This window comes from Geotrypetes seraphini, chromosome 5, assembly GCF_902459505.1.
Source record: "Geotrypetes seraphini chromosome 5, aGeoSer1.1, whole genome shotgun sequence".
Lineage (NCBI taxonomy): Eukaryota > Metazoa > Chordata > Amphibia > Gymnophiona > Dermophiidae > Geotrypetes > Geotrypetes seraphini.
Window position 1 is genome coordinate 126,883,003 of NC_047088.1, and position 21,233 is coordinate 126,904,235.

Below are 21,233 nucleotides of genomic sequence, written 5' to 3' on the forward strand. Positions count from 1 at the left end.
GCTTTTTCAGTCTGTCAGTATATGAGAGGTTTTCCATACCTCTTATCAGTTTAGTTGCTCTTCTCTGGACTCCCTCAAGTCCTTTTTGAGGTACGGCGACCAATACTGGACACAGTACTCCAGATGCGGTCGCACCATTGCACGATACAGTGGCAGGATGACCTCCTTTGTTCTGGTCGTGATACCCTTCTTAATGATACCCAACATTTTGTTTGCTTTTTTTGAGGCTGTGGCGCACTGTGTCTCCACAGCTTTTTAAGCAGTCTTTCGTGCGGTACCTTGTCAAAGGCTTTTTGAAAGTCAAGGTAAATGATGTCAATGGATTCCCCTTTATCCACCTGTCTGTTTACCCCCTCAAAGAAGTACAATAAGTTTGTGAGGCATGACCTACCCTTGCAGAAGCCGTGCTGGCTCGACTTTAGCTGTCCATTGTTTTCTATGTGTTCACAGATACTGTCCTTAATCAGTGCTTCCATCATTTTTCCCGGGACCGAGGTCAAGCTCACCGGCCTGTAGTTCCCCGGGTACCCCCTTGAACCCTTCTTGAAGATGGGTGTGACATTTGCAATTTTCCAATCCTCCGGGATCTCTCCAGTTTTTAAGGATAGGTTACATATTTGGCGAAGTGGCTCTGCTATTACGTTCCTTAGTTAAGAACATAAGAACATAAGCAGTGCCTCCGCTGGGTCAGACCACAGGTCCATCCCGCCCAGCAGTCCGCTCCCGCAGCGGCCCAAAACAGGTCAAGACCTGTCTGAATCATCAGAAGGGGCTCCCTTGCCACCTTGGTTTCCCATTTAAGTCCTGCCTTCCTATCGAAGTCCTAGCCCTCCGGTCTTGCACATGCACGACCAGGTTAGTTTATACTCATTACCTGATTTACTTCCTATACTTGTGTTACCTCCCAGCTCCTCCTTCAGTATCCCACGATCCCTTTATCCCTCAGGAATCCATCCAATCCCTGTTTGAATCCTTGTACCGTATTCTGCCTGATCACTTCCTCCGATAGCGCATTCCAAGTGTCCACGACCCTTTGGGTGAAAATAAACTTCCTTGCATTTGTTTTGAACCTGTCTCCCTTCAGTTTCTCAGAATGTCCCCTCGTATTTGCTGTCCCCTTCAGTCTAAAGAATCTGTCCCTATCCACCTTCTCTATGCCCCTCATGATCTTGAAGGTCTCTATCATATCTCCCCTGAGCCTCCTTTTCTCCAGAGAGAAGAGCCCCAGCCTATCCAGCCTCTCGGCGTATGAGCAGTGCCCTCTTACCAATTTCGTTGCTCTCCTTTGGACTCTCCATTATGTCCTTCTTGAGGTGCGGCGACCAATACTGAACGCAGTATTCCAGATGTGGATGCACCATCGCTCGATACAATGGCATGATGACTTCCCGTGTTCTGGTTGCTATGCCCTTCTTTATGATGCCCAGCATCCTGTTGGCTTTTTTCGAGGCTGCTGTGCACTGTGCAGATGGCTTCAGTGATGCACACCCAAGTCTCTCTCGAGTCTGCTATCTCCCAACAATACCCCCCCTAATTTGTAGCTGAACAACGGGTTCTTTTTCCCTATATGCATGACCTTGCATTTGTCCACGTTGAAGCGCATTTGCCATTTGTTTGCCCAGTCTTCCAGCTTGTCCAGGTCCCTTTGTAGGTCCTCACACTCCTCCCTGGTCGTAACTCTGCCGCACAGTTTGGTATCGTCTGCGAATTTTATAACCTCACACTTTGCCTCCTTTTCCAGGTCATTGATGAATATGTTAAAGAGTAAAGGCCCCAGCACCGATCCCTGTGGCACACCGCTCGTGACTCCCCGCCAGTCAGAATATTGACCCTTTACTCCAACCCTCTGCAGTCTTCCCGACAACCAGTGCTTGATCCATCTGTGCACATCCCCTCCCACCCCGTGGTTCCACAGCTTCTTAAGTAGCCTTTCATGTGGCACCTTGTCGAAAGCCTTTTGAAAGTCGAGGTAAATGATGTCTATGGGCTCCCCATTGTCCACCCGACTGCTTATTCCCTCAAAGAAGTACAGAAGGTTCGTTAGGCATGACCTTCCTTTACAGAATCCGTGCTGGCTTGTTCTCAGTAGGCCATTCCTCTCGATGTGCTCGCAAATGCCGTCCTTGATCATAGCTTCCACAATCTTTCCTATAATTGAAGTCAGGCTCACCGGCCTGTAGTTCCCGGGGTCACCCCTCGATCCCTTCTTGAAGATGGGTGTGACATTTGCCAATTTCCAGTCCTCCGGCACCTCACCAGTTTTCAAGGATAGGTTGCAAACATGTTGTATTGTGCCCGCTATTTCCTGTCTTAGTTCCTTCAGAACCCTTGGATGGATCCCGTCCGGGCCCGGTGATTTGCCGCATTTTAACCTGTCTATCTGTTTGAGGACATAAGAACATAAGAACATAAGAAATGCCTCTGCTGGGTCAGACCTGAGGTCCATCGCGCCCAGCAGTCCGCTCACGCGGCAGCCCAACAGGTTCAGGACCTGTGCAGTAAATTTCTATCTATACCCCTCTATCCCCTTTTCCAGCAGGAATTTGTCCAAACCTTTCTTAAACCCCAGTACTGTACTCTGCCCTATAACTTCCTCTGGAATTGTATTCCAGGTGTCCACCACCCGTTGTGTAAAGAAGAATTTCCTAGCATTAGTTTTGAATTTGCCTCCTTTCAACTTTTCTGAATGCCCTCTTGTTTTTTTATTCTCTGAAAGTTTGAAGAATCTGTCCCTCTCTACTCTCTCTATGCCCTCCCTACTTACCTCTATGTGCTCTAATTTTTCAGTCTGTTCCCCACTCATGAGCTCCTCTGAATCTGGTATATTAGATTTGTCTTCGCTCGTGAAAACCGACGAGTTCCTTGAGTACCCTTGGGTGAATGCTGTCCGGACCTGGAGATTTGTCGCTCTTTAGTCTGTCTATCTGCCTGAGGACATCCTCTTGGCTTACCTCTAGTTGGACCAGCTTTTCATCCCGATCCCCATTTACGATGTCCTCCGGTTCCAGAATATTGGATGTGTCCTCCCTCGTGAAGACTGACGTGAAGAACTTATTTAACCTGTCTGCTATCTCTTTTTCCTCTTTTACCACTCCTTTTTTGTCTCCATCATCCAATGGCCCCACTTCTTCCCTTGCCGGTTGCTTCCCCTTCACATATCTGAAGAACGATTTGAAGTTTGTTGCTTCCCCTGCCAGTCTCTCCTCATATTCTCTTTTAGCTTTTCTAACCACACGGAGACACTCCCTTTGGTGTTCTTTGTGCTCCTTTTGGTTGTCCTTTGTTTGGTCCTTTTTCCATTTTTTGAACGATGCTTTCTTGTCACTTATCGCCTTTTTCACTGCAGTTGTTATCCACGCTGGGTTTTTTGTTCGGTTTTTTTGCACCCCTTCCTGAATCTGGGGATGTACAGGTTCTGTGCCTCTTGCACCGTGCCCTTGAGTAGGGACCAGGCTTTTTCTACAGACTCCATCTTCCTTGCGCTACCGTTGAGTTTCTTTCCCACCAGTTTCCTCATGCCCTTTTTTGAAGTTGAGTGCTGTCGCTGTGGATCTTTTCACCTTTGATGGTCCAATTTCCAGCTTGCACTGGATCATGTTGTGATCGCTGTTTCCTAGGGGTTCTAGCACCGCCACCTCCTTTGCAGGTCCCCCTAGCCCATTGAGGATTAGGTCGAGAGTTGCATCCCCCCGTGTTGGTTCCGTGACCAGCTGTTCCATGAAACAGTCCCTCGTGGTTTCCAGGAATTTGGTCTCCCTTGTGCAGTTTGAGTGTCCAATACTCCAGTCTATCCCAGGGTAGTTGAAGTCTCCCATCACCATCACGCTTCCGCTTTTGCATATCTGCCTCAGCTCAGCCTCCAGGTCCTGGTCGAGTGCTTCCGGTTGTCCAGGTGGGCGATAGTACAGGCCCAATTTTATGTCTGATCCAGCTCCTCCAGGTAGCTTAATCCATAGTGATTCCAAGTTGTCCGCCCTTACTGTTGTTTCTATCCTGGTTGAAGGTATGGAGTCCTTTATATAAAGCGCTATTCCTCCACCCTTCTTGTGTGTCCTGTCCCTCCTGTAGAGTTTGTACCCTGGTATGGCCACATCCCATTTGTTGTCGTCAGTCCACCACGTTTCTGTGACTCCTATTATGTCCAGGTCCTTTGTATTGGCTATGACTTCTAGTTCTCCCATTTTGGCTCTTAGGCTCCTAGCATTAGTGTATAGGCAATTTAAGTCCTGGTTGTTTGCCTTTTCCGCTGGTTTTCCTCGTGGTTTGGCGCCCCTGCCAACCTCCTCATGGGTTGCCAGCCCCCGAACTTTGTTGTGTTCATCCCCATCCTGCGGTGTGTGTATGTTGTCCTCAGCCTGCTCCCCCCTGTTTGGATGACCCTCTGGCTCCTGTTGCTCTCTCTTAATTCTGCTTGCTAGGTTCGTTTGTGCATTGGCTCCCTGCATTGCGTCCTTGTGTCCTTTTCCCAAAAGTTCCCTCTCAGTCCCGAGCCCTCTTTTACAAATTTCTGGTTCAGTATCCTTGTTTGATACTTTGGTCCGATGTGTCGAGGTCAGGTCGACTGTCGGCTTTCCCCTTCTCCTCAGTTTAAAGCCAAGTCTATGCTGCTCTGGACGTTGCGTGCCAGCAACCTCGTCCCAGCCGTGCTCAGGTGCAGTCCGTCCCTCCTGTAGAGCTTGTTCTTCCCCCAAAAAGTTGTAATGTAAGGAAAAGAAATAGTATAGATTATTTAGTCCACAAACTTAAAAATATGGATCCAAGTATTAGTATAATAATAAAGGAAATATGCTTATTAATTACAAGAACAGCTCAGGAGACAATGGAAACCCCCCAAATAACCTGGACTTAAACTGCTGGTAGAGCAATCACCCCCCCCCCCTCCTTGGCAGATATAAATTCCAACAATTGCTTTGGTTCAAAAAATAAAAAATGTTTTCCTTGTAGGAAGTTTTTCTTTACCCAGCGTGTGGTGGACACCTGGAATGCGCTTCCAGAGGGCGTAATAGGGCAGAGTACGGTACTGAGGTTCAAGAAAGGATTGGACAATTTCCTGCTGGAAAAAGGGATAGAGGGTTACTGAACAGGTCCTGGACCTGTTGGGCCACCACATGAGCGGACTGCTGGGCACGATAGACCTCAGGTCTGACCCAGTGGAGGCATTGCTTATGTTCTTATAGTGAAACACAGCTTTTGCTGGAAATTTCAAAATGAAGGATGCACCTAGAGCCAAAGCTCTAGGCTTATAAAGAAGAAATTCTTTCCGTCTCTTCTGTGTCGCTTAAGCAATATCAGGAAAAATTTGGATTGTCGAACCAAAGAACTTATCATTTATATGTCTGAAGGAAAGTTTAAATATAAAGTCTCTGTCATGCTCCAAGGCAAACATTACCAAAAGAGTTATCCTTTCCATAACTACTTCCAGGGAATTCTCCAAAAAATCTGTTAAGTTAATTCCTCCCTTCTCCATTTCTCCCCTTTCAGCAGAAGTAGAACTATCCTGTTTCTTCCCTATAGATATATATTGAGCCGCGGTGATAGGCGGCAAGTTATCTTGTGGAATCATTAAAATTTCTTTCAAATATTTGCACACCATCTCAAGTGGAGATAATACTGGAGATTTGGGAAAATTTGAAAGTCTTAAGTTGTTTCTTCTCTGCTTATTTTCCATATATTCTAGTTTTTAAAAAAAATAAAAGATTTTTCTTTAATAATCTCCATTTCTACCTTTTTTATTTGAATAATCTGTTCTTCATGTTTTTTTAATTTCATCTGCTTGTTCTCTTAACTTTTCCTCATGGGCTCCAACCCGAGAGCTGACAGAGACATAGTCCGCCTGTACCTTAATTATTGCCTTCTGGAGGCTGGCTTAGTCAATTGTCCAAATTGAATGTTGTTACTCACAATGGTTTTTCCTGCCTCTGCTTTGAGTGCCAATGTCTGGGCTCCAGTGGAGACTTCTTCCTCCATTACTTCTCCTCCCACTGCTCCTCCGGGGCTAGACAGCAATCCACCTTCCAGGGTAAGCTGTTCAGCCATTCTCTGCAGGGCTGCTTCCTGGCTGGACAGGACTTCGCCCCTGAATCGGGCTTAAGGAAACCCGATCGTCACTGAGGTTCGCCGAGCCCGGCGTACCTGCCAGAGTCAGGGGCGTCTCCTTGGGCTGGCAAGAGAACCCACCATTCAGCATTGTTTGCACCAAGGTCTTGAAACTCGGCAACCAGAGGAATACACCGGATAGTTCCCTTCCTCTTCCCCATTCGGGACTCTTTCTGTGCTTGGTCCCACAGCACCATTCGATACCCGCAGGAAAAACTCAAACGCCGGCAGAGACAAGCAACTGCCAGCGATATCAAAGATTTGCGAGGACAAGCCACACAGAACAGGTAAAGGGAAAGAGGGCTTGTGGAACAGCCCTAGCACGGAGCTCACTGCTTAGCGTCTATTCAAAATGCCATCTTGGCAGGGTTGTGTTAACCATCCTGATAATTTCTGTTAAGTCTGCAGACAATGTACTGCACAAGATCAGCAAAAGAATCTGTCTAGCAGACTTCAAAGTGCATACAAGCATTATTTTGGCTGTAAAGTTGGCAACCAAGATAAAGCATGGGCACCTCATGTGTGCTACACTGTCTGCTATTCCAGATTAACACAATGGCTGAATGGGAAATGGAAGAAGATGCCTTTCGCTACCCATGGTGTGGCGTGAACCAACAATTCATCACTCAGACTTATTTTTGCATGACAAAAATTGCTGGATTCACAGAGGAATAAATCAAAAATTCTGTATCCTGATTGCCCACCAGCAATTAAACTCATTCCTCATGACTCAGAGAATCCAGTTCTAATTCCTCCTTCCACATCTGCAGCACAGCCGAAAGTTCAGATAAAGAATGTACCTCTGCTGCTGTGGAAGAGTTGTACCTGAAGTGGATGAAAAACAACCTCTCCTGCTAACTCCAGATCTTAATGATAGACTTCTTCCCACCCAATCTTGGTGGTCAGCGATGAGCATGGGGAAAGATTTAATCAAGATATCAAGGTGATGGAAAGCAGATATCAGGGAAAGTTCTATCCCTCTATGATGGGAGACTATTGTTGGTTCTTGCAAAGAGAGACAAATGTACAGTGCAAGTGTCAAACATTTCTGAACATGCTGACATCACTTTTGTGAGTTAAGAGAGGCGTAAATATATGCTGTAACATATCTCCTTATTGTCTTCATGTTTGTTTTCAGAGTAAATCCTTAACACAAGTTTGGTGGGACACAGTTCATATTGGCAATATTGTGTCGATATGGCAAACTGTCTAAAAAAATCAGTAGCATGTATCTCAGAAACCTGATGTGCTAGCTGAATTTCAATTACAGATCTGAAATCGGAATCATTAAATTAACTAAGAACACTTCTTAAGTTCTCAGTAGCAAAGAAAAACTTTTTTTTGTTGACCAGTGTTATTGAAGAGGGATTAAATGAGTTGCCCAGGATCACAAGCTAAGGGTGGATTTGAAACCAGAACCTCAGGGTGCTAGGCTGTAGCTTTAACCACTGCACCACACTCTGTTCCAAGGCTTGTTGCTGCTAAATACAGTATTTATAGCATCTCTTATTTTTTCACTTTTTTTCTATCAGACAAACCTGTAGCTAGGAATCTCATGTATGAGGAATCCCTGCTCGTCCTCGGAGAAATCACAGTTACTAATCTTTACCAGGTGTTATCCAAGGACAGCAGTATCAGAATCTTCCCAATCCCTCTCTCCTCCCCAGGAAGCTTGCAGTGGACTGATTAGGCACATATTTACCTTGATACATTATCAAATGTTAAGGAAAAGTACTGGAAAAACATCCCTGTGAACTCCTATCCTAATTTCCTTGGAGAAACAATCTACAGGTAAGTGAATTATAAATAGACATAGAATTTCAGTTTATCCTACGTATCTGTCCAAAGGTTTAAGACAATTTACCAGCAGAGATATTCAAATGCAGATTCTATCTCAGCAGTAGCAGATCCTGTCTTTAGCACTCCATCAAGACTGAGTAACTTGCTTGTAAGTATTGTATTTGTATTTTCATCTCTGTAGGGTCAGCAGTGGTAATGTAATCATAGACAGAAGGAAGGGTGATGGCACAGATGATGATGATGACCAGTTTGTTGTGATGGAAACAGCATCTCAGCTACCTGAAATACCAGATGTGGAAACGGTCAGTGAATGATGATACTGTACCTCTTGAATTGAGTTTTTAACCTTTTTTCAAGTGTGTTTCTTATTATCATCTAATATGTTATTGGTAATTTTATTACTTCTTCCCAGTTAACATCTTGGTAGCCATATTGACTTCAAAAAGGCATTCAATTCAGTAATGCATGAAGGAATATGAGCTCACTGGCAAGTATGGGAACACTAAAGATACTGGTCAGGGTGACGAGAAATTTATACAAGATGCCAGGGGGAGTAGATAGAGCCAAGATGACATTGAGGTAATACACGTGACTGAGCTCCAACTTGGCTGGTATGTTGTTCGTTATACCTCGAGACTTTGTCAATCCTTAAGCATGAGGAAAAGATGAGGCATGGCACAGGGTATTCCCTCTATTCCCACTACTGATAAGTTGTCTCAGCAAACCAAACTGGAACCGTTTTGGGCAAGGTTGGTGCTGCACACAATGAGTGTTTTGGCCGTGCCTGCTGGGACATCAGCAGGCAGCAGTATTGATAGGTCTCACTTAGCCCTGTCATTACCTCTTCAACCCAGAAGCAATTGCGGTGAGAGTTCAGCAAATACATATTCCCATTGGGGTATCTGTGGAGCAGCTGGAGGGAGACCCAGTCACAGTCTCTTGTCCCCAAGAAGAGAGAGCCAATGTTGGTGGAGCTTCTAATTCACCTGTGACACAAATTGTGAGTGCTCTGATTCATTCTTGGGGTTCAGCTACTGCTTACTCTGTGGGCCAGCATGTTCTGGAGAAACCAGACATAGTGATGCTTGAGTCGCTATGGGGTACAATTCAAGGCTTTCAAACATCTCTATATGAGCTAAGGATCTGGGTCATTAGCACTCAGACTTGATGGGGTGGGTCAGAAGAGTGGGCAGACTTGATGGGCTGTAGCCCTTTTCTGCCGTCATCTTTCTATGTTTCTATGTTTCTATGAACTGTCTCAAAAATGTATTAGTCATATATCAAATATTTCTGAAGCAGTGGTAAGTCGGGCTCAGGTTTCTTATCAACAGGCTTCTAGGATTGGAGCTCTTGTTAAATTGCACGAGGTTCAGAGTGTTGAATCTTTGTTGATTAAAGACATTGATAATCTTTATAGAAAACTTAATTTTCACAAGAACAATTTTATGTTTTAATAATTTTCCTAGGTCTCTACTCTTATTCACTTTGGATATGGTCAAGAAATATCTAATCAAGATATTGGGAATGCCACCTGACTTTTTGCCTCTATAACAAAGACATTTTATGTACTGTATTTGGTGTGGGGAATATAGCCTAATCAGGCAACAAGGACAACAATAGGGAGGCAATGAACATAACTGATTTTCTGGAATCTTAGTACTCTTTTGCTTTAGAACCTGACCGTAACTTAATCATTTGAATAAGCTATTTTTGGATTCCAAAGTGAGAATTTTTCCTGATTTCTCGAAAATAACACAGGAAAGATGTCAAGAACTTTGACTAAGAATCAGGGTACTGGCTCTAAGAGCTAAATTTTTGTTACAATTTCCTTGTATTACTTTAATACTACATGAATCAGTCATTTCATTTATTTGATTCTATACAGCCGGTTGAGTTTTTAGAGGCAAGAGAAGAATTGAAAGTAGTGGTTGCTCATAAAGATTAAATGCTGCTGTATTCAGTGATCGTGTTTTGCTATATATTAGATGTTTAATTGTTTTAGGGATTTTTAATTTCCTGTTATGGAGAAATTGTAATAGTTTATTTTCCTTTATTACTGTTTTAATATAAGAATTGTTTATTTCTTTATTTCCAATTATCACTTGTGATTTGTGAAAATGAATACTTGAAAATAATTTTAATAAAGATGTCAGGGTTGGCTGTAAGTTCCAAGAAAGAATTGCGTAAATAAGTAAGAACAATATAGAAATGTTTCATATTTAATTTGTATTTGTTATACTGAAAAACTGTTAAAATATCTAAGTAGTTTATATTCTAATCAAAACAAATTAAAATAAGACAAAGTAGCCTAGGTTAAGGGTAGGTGTTTATGTTGGGAGTAAACTATAGAATTAACTAAGATAAATAAGAATAGGATGGTGTGCTAAAGACATTGGTGATATTGAATCACCTCAGGACCACTGGGAGGGTGGCTATTACTTAAAATCATTTAGATCTGGTGTTCTTAACCTAGGGTCCATGGATGGGTTTCAGGGGATCCATAAGAGTCATATAAAAATTAACATTTATATTCACTTTACACTCTGTTACTATTGACTTTTCTTGCAGATAATGAGACAGTAGATGTAGTAGTAGTAGATGCACATTGAGAAGAATAACCCAAATCACAGTTACTAGATGCTAGGGTCTACCTTGGTGGTTAGCGCTCAAGAAAAGGATCTAGGTGTTATTGTAGACAATACGATGAAACCTTCCACCCAATGTGTAGTGGCAGACAAAAAAGCAAAAAAGATGCTAGGACTTATTTAAAAAAGGAATGCTTATCCAAGACTAAGAATGTTATAATGCTCTGTATTACTCTATGGTGCGACCTCACCTGGGGTAATGGGTTCAGTTCTGGTCTCTTTATCTCAAGAAAGATATAGCGGCACTAGAAAAGGTTCAAAGAAGAGCGACCAAGATAATAAAGGAGATGGAACTCCTCTCGTATGATGATAGACTGAAAAGGTTAGGGCTCTTCATTTTGGAAAAGAGACAGCTGAGTGGAGATATGATTGAAGTTCACAAAATCCTGAGTGGAGTAGAAGGAATACAAGTGGATTGATTTTTCACTCCGTCAAATTACAAAGGAGTCATTCCATGCCAAGTGGACCAATATTGAAAACCACCTACACTCGACCCCCTTGAAATCCAACCAAATTTTAAAGGGGTGTTGTCTAGGATCTCAAATGAAACTCTGCAAAATGTTTGGGATCTATCTCAATTTGGTCAGGAGCTAGGGGTGGTTAAACAAAAGCAATCGATCCACTCCCATTCCTCGTGTGACCTAAAATGCTAACTTTGCTTAAGCACTGCGACAAAGGGAAACTACCCAGGAGTCTGAAATTTTGCTGTTTGGTACAACACCTTGGGGCAAGTTTCTGTGCCAAATTTGAAATCTTTTGCGAACGTGCTTCCATTTCTACAGGTCAGCAAAGTAAGCAAAAAAAATTCACTAATGAAAATTTTTGGCAGGTTGGCTCCATACTGCTGCTGGTAAGTAAGTCAGCTGAGATCACAACTTTACCAGCAAACATGTACCATGAGGTACAAGATTTGCAATATGAGCTTTTACAGTCAAGTGAAGCTGAAGATATGACCATCCCAAAAATATGATTTTATGCATTTATGCAACTTTTCATTGTTTTTCAGATTCAAATATCTCTAATGTGTAGTTTGTTTGTTTTTATATCATTTGAAAGAGCATGTTTTTTGCTACAGAAGCTATCCTGTTTCATCTTGGGCCCGATCTTTCTTTGATGAAAATTGATAGTTTAAAGATAAGCATTACTTGCTTGCGTAAACATGTTATGTTGAAGGGTCATTGGCACTTCATTGTGAATGTTTAGTGGAACTGTATTGATCTGAAAACTCATAACCAAGCTTTATCAGCCACAAGTACTCATCTAGTACTATGCTCAGCGTTTGACAAACCTACTGTGCACTTTTGCAAGGCGAGTCAAAACATGCGTTTGCTTGCACAAACTACTTATTGCGTGCAAGCCCAAATGCATAATCATGTGATTCACAAGAATGTATGTATAGCTGTAGTAGTATGTCCGATACATGCAGCTTTACTAAACATGTTCTGACTTGCAACTATCATAGCACAGTGGCTTTAAGGTTCATCATGTCACCATATGACTTCATTATTTGACAAAGCTTGCCTTTGGCGTGTTGCTTTCCGTCTATTCTTTCTGTGCAGCATCTGGTTCTTTCCCTAGTTAACTTGGCTATGCCTGTGTGGATTTTGGAAACTTACTCTGCACTTGCTGACATGTATAACTTGCTTTGCTCTATTTTCATTGTGTTCTCACACTGATATTTTTCACCTTACTTGTATTCTGTATTTTTGCGTGACTCTTATCTTATGGAGACTAATAATAAGCTAGAGCCCTGCAGTATTGGAATCTATGATAATTCTGAGTGCCAGAAACCATTCTACCTTCTATTCTGGAGAAAGCTGCTTGAAGCTTATTTCCGATTTCTCTTTGCCTGACCAAGAATTAATTAAAAGACGCTCTGGACTTTCTACTTTGTCCGTGGAATCTAATATCTGTACTCATCATGAAGCCTTGATTCTGACGTAGTTTGGAATTTCTACAGAAAAACTGCTGTAATCAGTTCAGAAAACAGAATCACAGCAATTTCAAAGGTCTATGCCCTATTGATCTTCCTGCAGCTGATCATATAAAAACCATCACAAAGCACAAGTATAAACAATGCCAAAAGCTTTGCCTAAGATGGAGGCAAGACGTACATGTCAAACTGCAAGATCTAAGTAGCCCTAAGTCTGATTCTGACAGTGATGACCCTACCAATGCATTTGAAAACCTCAATGCCAGCTTTTCACCACTAGGAATCTCTCTTCTAAAGATTCAATGGATTAGCAAGCAAAATTCCTTAAGTTATGCTAAACGCAAACTCTTTGAAGCCCATAATGCAATTGCAGACCAAATTGCAGTTATTGGTGACTTAACTCCAGCTGATATTACATTACATTACATTACATTACATTACAGATTTCTATTCCGCTTGTGCCTTGCGGTTCTAAGCGGATTACAATTTAAGAGACTGGACAAATTCAGGAATATTACAGTACATAGAATCAGGAATGTATCAAGTTACAATTGTTAGTCTGGAAGTTTCCAGGAGAAATTTGGAGCACGTAGTAGATAAATCGTAGGTTGATGAAGTGAGTTGTACAATGTTTAGGTATATTTATGGAGGGGTGTTCGTGTGTGTAATTTCTAGTGCTATGTTGAGGTTAAGATGAAGGAAAGTGTTTTTTGAAGAGATGAGTTTTGATTTCTTTTCGGAATTCTTTTATGTCTATTGATTTGATCAGTAGATTGGAAATGGTAGTGTCAATTCTTGCTGCCTGAGTGGCTAAAAGGCTGTCGTATAGTTTCTTACGTCGTGTACCTTTGAGAGGAGGGTAAGTGAATAGGTTTTGAGTTCTCCTTAGTCTGTGTGAGCGATTACGGTGTAGTCTTTTGTTTAGGTAGCTGGGTGCCGTTCCGTGTGTTACTTTGTATAGTAGACAGTAGAATTTGAACTGGGATCTTGCTTTTATTGGTAGCCAGTGTGAGTCAAGGTAAGCATTTGTGATGTGGTCAAATTTGCTGAGGGAGTAGATGAGTCTGAGGGCTGTGTTCTGAACTGTCTGTAATTGTTTTATCATGTAGTTTGGGCATGATAGGTAAAGGCTGTTGCAGTAATCTACTATGCTTAGTACTAGGGATTGTACTACTATCTTGTATTGATCCTTGATGAAGAATTTTCTTATTTTTCGTAGATTACGCATTGTGAAGAATGCTCTTTGGATGATTTTGTGGATTTGGGTCTGCATTGTGCAATTTCTGTCTAGTTGAATTCCTAGGATCTTGAGTGTGCTTTGCATTGGGTACTTGATTGTGTTTAATTCCAGTTCTGTGCATGATGGGTTTTTTTCCTTCTCTAATAGTAGGAATTTAGTTTTTTCCGAGTTCAGTTTCAGTTTATGACTTGACATCCATTTTTCTATCGTTTCCATTATTATTTTCAGGTGGTTTGTTGATAAGGGGTCTTGTATGTTGAAGGGGATGAGAATTGTTATATCATCCGCATAGCTGAATGATATTGTGTTTAGGGCGTCTAGGGTAATGCCGAGGGATGCTATGAAGAGGTTGAATAATATAGGAGATAGTGGCGATCCTTGTGGTACTCCACATGGGTTTGACCATGGGTCGGATAGATGCTCTTTTGACTTGACTCTGTATGTTCGAGTTTTAAGGAAGCCTTGGAACCAGTTGTGAACATTACCAGAGATTCCTATTGCGTCTAATGTCTGGAGTAGTGTGGGGTGGTCAACTAGGTCAAATGCGGCAGAGAGATCGAGTTGAATGAGAAGTAGTTTGTTTCCTTTGCTAAGGTGTTGTCGGGCTGTGTCTAATAGTGATATCAGTAGAGTTTCTGTGCTATGGTTAGATCTGAATCCAGATTGGGATGGATGCAGTATGTGATGGTCTTCAAGGAAGTTGGAGAGATATTGTGCGACTAGGCCTTCTGTTAGTTTGATGTATAGTGGGATTGAGGCGATTGGTCTGTAGTTTGTAGGATTGTCTATAGGACCTTTGGGATCTTTTAGGATAGGAGTAATTATGATTTCTCCTAGTTCTGGTGGGAAGTGACCTTCCCTTAGTGTAGTTTGAAGCCATAGTGTGAGGGTGGCTTTAAATTTGGTGGAGGCTGTAGTTAGTAAGTATGGGGGACAGTTGTTCAGGTCACATGATGATTTGCTGTATTTTTTGTAGAGCTTGTCCACATCTGACCATTGTATCTTTGGGAAGGTATTCCAGATCCTGTCTGCTGGTATTGCTTCATCTACTGTGGGATTGATTTGTATTTCTTCTAAGTTGGTTCGTGAATTGTTGAATGTGGATCTGGTTGTGATGATTTTGTTTTTGAAATAGTCCGCTAATTGGGTGGCTGTGGGAGTTTGGTTTCCTTGGGTGGCGAGAAATGGTTTGGTGTCGGTGAGGTTTCTTACAATGTCAAAAAGTTTTTTAGTGTCTGGTTTTTTCTGTGCCAATGAGTTTAGAGTAGAAGTTTTTTCGTTTTTCCTTCAGTTTGGTATTGTATAGTTTGAGTTGGATTTTCCATTCATCTTTGGTAAGATTTTGTTTCTGTTTTTTCCATGACCTTTCTAGTTGTCTGCATTTCCTTTTTAATTGTAAGAGTTCGTCGTCGAACCATTTATTGGATGGTCTGTCTATTTTGTATTTGTTTTTTATTGGAGCTAGTTCGTTTAGTGTGGTTTCACTGAGGGTCCGCCAACTGTTTATGAAGTCTTTGGGGTTATTGGGGCCAATGTAAAAGATGTTCTGACTATGACCTATTGACTGAACTGAAGCAGAAGTTGGAACTATCTAGTAATAGGGAGAAAATACAAATTCTCACTCTTGCTCCATACAACTGGACTATTGAGAAAACTGCTTTGGAATTTGGCGTTTCAACAAGAATGGTTAAAAAGGCCAGGAAGCTGAAACAGCAGGATGGCATTCTTGCTGTTCCAGCAACAAAGAGAGGAAAAGTGCTTGCTCAGCAGATTACACAGAAAGTCCTGGATTTTTATGAAGACGATGAAATCTCTTGAATATGCCCAGGCAAGAAAGATTATGTCTCTGTCAGATCAGTGCTGAAAAGTGCAAAAGCAGAAAAGATAGCTATTATGCAATCTGAATGAACTGTACATCACCTATCGCAGTCAGCATGGGCCTGAAATTGGGTTCTCAAAGTTCTGTGAGCTTCGGCCAAAGTGTTGTCACAGTCAGTTCATCAGGGACTCATTCAGTCTGTGTCTGCACAATCCACCAGAATGTGAAACTTATTGCTTTCAGTAATTTCATTTCCAGATGACTACAAGGTGCTTCTGAATAAGATTGTCTGTGATATGAGCTCAAAAAACTGCATGTTGCAGTGGTGTGAAATTTGTCCTGGGCAGATCCCTCTGGAGGAATATTTTACTGAGTTCTTTGGTAAACATGATCTATATGATATTATTGAATTTAAGCAGTGGATTCACACTGATCGAGATACACACTCGACAGCTATCCATATAGGACTTCACTTTCAAATTAATTAGAAAAATTTTAAATTCGGCCCGCCACCATTTTATTTCCAAGTACCAAAGTGTTTATCTGAAGGAACTGAAAGCAGATATAAAGGAGAGGCATGCTATTGTTTTGATCGATTTTGCTGAAAATTATTACTTCATTGTTTAGGATGCAGTACAGGGGTTTCACTGGGAAAATAGCCAAGCAACATTACACCCTTCGTTATCTACTTCTGCAATCCTGATATCCAAAGCCTATGCATATGCATGATCAGTGACTACTTGCGTCACGATACTATACTTCTCCCTCCGTATTCGCTGTGATAGGGGATTAACAGAACTGCAAATACAGAAAAAACGCAAATAACTTTTTCATATGTTCGCTGTTTTCTATTAAAAACCATCGTGAATATGGTGACACCTGGCCCTTTCCTGAAGGAGAGGCAAAACACAGTGAAGAAATTGCTGGGAGTCAGCTATTTTATCCCAGAACAAGCAGGCAGCATATTCTCTATATGTGGGTGACGCCACCGACAGAGCCCCCTAGCGGACGTTATCGCAAGCAGACTTGCTTGAAGACCTTCAAGCTTGCGAATGGCCCGCACATGCATGTGTTCCCCTCCCACCCGACCTAGGACATGCGTCTCCTCAGCGTGTCCTTAGTTCAATATTTTCCGCGGAGCCAGAAGCACTGCTCCCTTGCTGCACGCGGTCTCGTTGTCCCTCTTGCACTGCAACTTTCTTTGTTCCTTTGGTTTGAGTCTTTGTTTTTTTCTTTTCTTTCGCATCCTTTTGACCGGGTCTCCGGTCTTGCTCTGGCCGCTTGGCCTCGCAGGGCTGCGGCCGTCTTTTTGCTAATGTCCCGGCCTCGTTCCGGGTTAAAAAACTGCACTAAGTGCAATCAGGTTATCTCCATCACCGATCCCCATCGTTGGTGTGTGGAGTGCCTGGGTGCAGAGCACCGCACTGAGTCGTGTCCGCGTTGTGTGACTTTGCAACCGCGTGCTCTTCGGAGAGTGGCCAAGATTCTTCAACTGTTTGGCCCCATGGAACCTGCGGGACAGGCCTTGAGCTCGGCCCCGGTATCGGGGGCCTCGGCCTTGAAGACCACGGCCTTGGCTCCTCCTGCTACCCCGGCCTCGGGTAAGTCTCCTCTTGCCTCGTTAGGTGTGCCAACAAAGAAGCCTACCTCGGAGTCTCATGTGAGTAACATAGAAACATAGAAACATAGAAGATGACGGCAGAAAAGGGCTATAGCCCATCAAGTCTGCCCACCCTACTGACCCATCCTCTTAAGCCTATACCTAGCGACTGATATTTCAGTTCGACCCTCGTAAGGATCCCACATAGGTATCCCATTTATTCTTAAAGTCCAGCACGCTGCTGGCCTTGATCACCTGCGCTGGAAGCTCATTCCAACGGTCATCCACTCTTTCTGTGAAGAAATACTTCCTGATGTTGCCATGAAATTTCCTGCCTCTGAGTTTGAGCGGATGCCCTCTAGTGGCAGAGGGTCCCCTGAGAAAGAAGATATCATCTTTCACCTCGATACGTCCTGTGATGTATTTAAATGTCTCAATCATGTCTCCGCTTCATCGACCTCTTCGAGACATCATTCAAAGTGTGCCTCCTCACGTAGGGAATACTCTTCCTCGGTCGCCCCCAAAGGAGCGCACTGCTACACCTAAGACCCAACTTCCTTTTGTCTTGGTGCCTATGTTAGAGGACATGCTTAACGCTATCCTTACCTTGCAGCTTTCCTCGGTGGTGAGCCAACTGGTCCCGGCCTCAACGCCTCTGACCTCGGTCTCGACCCAGTCCCTGTCTGACCAGCCTGAGCATACTTCGCTTGTGTCTCGGGGCCATATGCGCAAGACTTGCAGGATTCCCTCGAGCGATTCTTCGTCCCCGGATTCGGGGCCTGTGACTTTTCGGGGACCCGTGACCGGGATCTGTTTTTCACCCGCTACTTTGCCGAGGTTTGCCCCTCCTAAACGGCTGCGGTCTTCCCCGCCCCTTCGGGGCAGGTCTCCGACCACGAAACCTTTCAGGCACACCCTTGTCCTTGAACTGGACTACTGTGCATTCCCCCTCAGGGCACCGGTCCGCCTCCTGAGGGTCTTCTTCAAAGCTGGTGGAGGAATTTTCCTTTGCCCCGTCTTCTCTGGGGCTCCGCATGAGGGTCCCTTGGACTCCAGGGTCCTCTCCGTTCCATCTTATGAGGGGTCGTTCCTCGACGCCCCCAAGGCATTTTAGTCGAGCCTCCTCGATTTCCCATTCGCGGGACTCCGAGGCTTCGGCGTGCTATTCGAGGGAGATTTTTCCCTCTTTCTCTGCTGCCCCGAGATCTCGTTTGGGATCCCCTCCTGAAGATGAGTCTTTTTCTCAAACTCTTCCTTCACTCGTTTCATTGCTGACATGGGCAAGGCCTTGAACCTGGACCTCCAGTCTGAGTCCCATTATACCCAGGAATTCCTGGCGGAGATGGGGATTACTCATCCGCCCCTTGAAGCGCTACGCTTGCCTTTGCATCAGGTTCTCCGGCAAACCTTTTTCCGGAACCTGGCTATTCCCTCCAAGTTGGAATCCCATTACCGGACGATCCTGGTCAAGGGGTTCGAAAGTTCTCAGCTTTCTCACCAATCCTTGGTGGTTGAATCTTCCTTGAAGAAATCCAACCCTCGAAGGTATGCACAGCCGTCCCTCTGGGTCGGGAGGGACGTATGATGGACAAGTTTGGTCGCCGTCTTTATCAAAACTCAATGATGGCGAACTGTGTCCTCAACTATAACTTTATCTTCACGTCCTATCTCCGGTTCTGTGTGGAAGCCCTCCACTTGTTCCGGGTGGACATGCTGGATTCAGGAGTTTCGTCTCCTCGAGGAGACTCTCTCCCAGCTCTGACTCTATATGTTTCAGGCAGCCTATGACGCCTTCGAGTTGTCCTCAAGGGTCACGACTTTTGCGATCGCCATGCATCGCCTCGCATGGCTCAGAATTGTGGACATGGACCCGAATCTCCAGGATCCAATCTCCCTTGCGTGGGTAAAGAGCTATTTGATGATTCCATTGAGGCAGCCACCAAGCACTTCTCGGAACACAAACGGTCCTTTGCCTCTCTGGTGCGCCTTAAGCCGAAGACCCCCTCCGGTTCAGCAGTACAAAATCCCTCTCCGGAGATATCCGCAGAAAACTATTCCTGCATTCACTCGGCCTCCTTTGAAGTGGCCGTAACAGCAGCAGCAGCGACAAGCTAATGTCCAGCCACCTGCTCCGGCAAAGCCTGGGCCGTCTTTTTGACAATTCCGGTATGAGCCTTCAGGCTCCCTTCATTCTGGAGACTTCTCTCCTCCCAATCGGGGGGCATCTCCATCATTACTACACCCAGTGGGAAAGTCTTACCTCCTACAGTTGGATGCTTTCCATCATCTGGGAGGAGTACTCCCTTCACTTCAGTCACGTACCCCCGGATCTTCCTCCAAGAGAGTTTCCTTTTGGGCTGGTCTCAGCTGCCCCTCCTACGAGAAGCTTGGGCCCTTCTTCACTTCCGGGCAGTCGAGGAGTTTCCTCCGGACCAGTGGAATACGGGATTCTACTCCCTGTACTATTATTGGATACAGTAGCACCCCTGAAATCTAAAGTTATCTCTGCAAGGAAACTCACGAACCCCTGGTTTACAGCTGAACTTACTCTCATTGAAAAGCAACGTAGATCCTTGGAACGCAAGTAGAAAAAAGATAAATTGCTAGCCAATGCTGAGTTATTCAAAGAGCACTCAAAACTGTACAAATCAAAAAATCAAGCAAAACTGAAATTTTATTCAGGTCAAATTCTGAAGGCTAAAAATTCCTCAGCTCTTTATGCTATATTAAATCAATTACATCTTCTAGTAAATGACAAAATCAAGCGGGGGACATCTTTCTTACTGCTCAGGAACTTTCAACCTACTTCATTGATAAAGTTAATAGGATTAGGTCAACTTTCACCACAAATCAATACGCAATACTAGATAAAGAACAAATCGAGCCCGGGACACTATCTTCAAAATTTTCTCATTTTAGGATACCAAACCTTATAGAGATTGAAACTCTTATGAAATCTATTAATATGAAGAGTTCTCAAGTAGATTCAATACCACCTTTTTTCCTTAAACGTTACTTCAAGATTTTCGGTACATTTATCCTAACCCTAGTTAGTGAGAGTCTGAAACAAAGTATCATGCCAAAAACCTGGAAGGAATCAATCATCCATCCTATTATTAAAGATCATAAAGTTAGCGTTGAGGGACAAATCAAATTATAGACCAATAGCTAACATTCCGTTTTTAGCAAAACTAACCGAGAAGGTGGTATTTAATCAAATATCAGAATTTATTGAAAAAACTAAAATCTTGCACCCAATCCAGACAGGTTTCAGACAGCATCATTCTACAGAATACTCATTGATAGGCATGACTACATCCATCCAATATTTCTTGGATCACCATCAATCGGTTCTTCTAATCTCAATTGATCTCTCAGCCGCTTTCGATACGATCGACCATGAGCTTTTGTTAAACAGACTCCAATCTATGGCATTACAGACCAGGTTTTTCTTGGTTTGTATCATATTTTACTGATCGTACTTCATCTGTATTTTTTAATCACGCAACTTCTGATAGTTTCTCTACTACATACGGTGTTCCCCAAGGGTCTATTCTGTCCCCACTTTTGTTTAACATTTTTCTTGCCCCATTGTTGACTCTATGCCAATCCATTGGTTTTAATCTATTTGCCTATGCTGATGACATTCAGCTCCTACATCCGTTAGATACTAATAATCCTCTGGATACAATAACAATTAATATGAAACTTGAAAAATACACCAATGGCTGAATACTAATAGACTAGCACTCAACGTTAATAAATCAAATGTGATGCTCTTTCCATGGAGAGATAATTTAAAACTGAATACTAAGATTCTAGGGATTATTTTTGATTACAAACTATCCTTTTATGATCACATTAGTAGCATTATCAAATCAACTTTCTTTAGGCTTCGCCAAATTCGCTCAGTTTAACAATTTCTCTGCACTAAATCCCTCTATTCTTATCCACTCTCTCGTGATTTCCAAAATCGATTACTGCAATGCCCTATTCAAGGGAATAGCTCAAAATGAAATCAAGTGTCTACAAATTATTCAGAATGCTTCTATCAAGCTCATATTCGAAGCTAAGAAGTTTGATCACGTAACACCCCTTCT

General features: G+C 43.2%; 1 protein-coding gene across 1 annotated transcript in view; it reads left to right on the forward strand.

The window, feature by feature from the left end:
* LOC117360389 (TRAF3-interacting protein 1-like) overlaps positions 1 to 21,233 on the forward strand; it is a gene marked incomplete at its 3' end in the record, with an annotated part of 741,717 nt that overhangs the window by 546,316 nt on the left and 174,168 nt on the right. Inside the window, exon 10 of the mRNA XM_033944098.1 lies at positions 8,078 to 8,198. Coding sequence (XP_033799989.1) covers positions 8,078 to 8,198 — 121 coding nt within the window. The remainder of the gene's footprint in view (positions 1 to 8,077; positions 8,199 to 21,233) is intronic.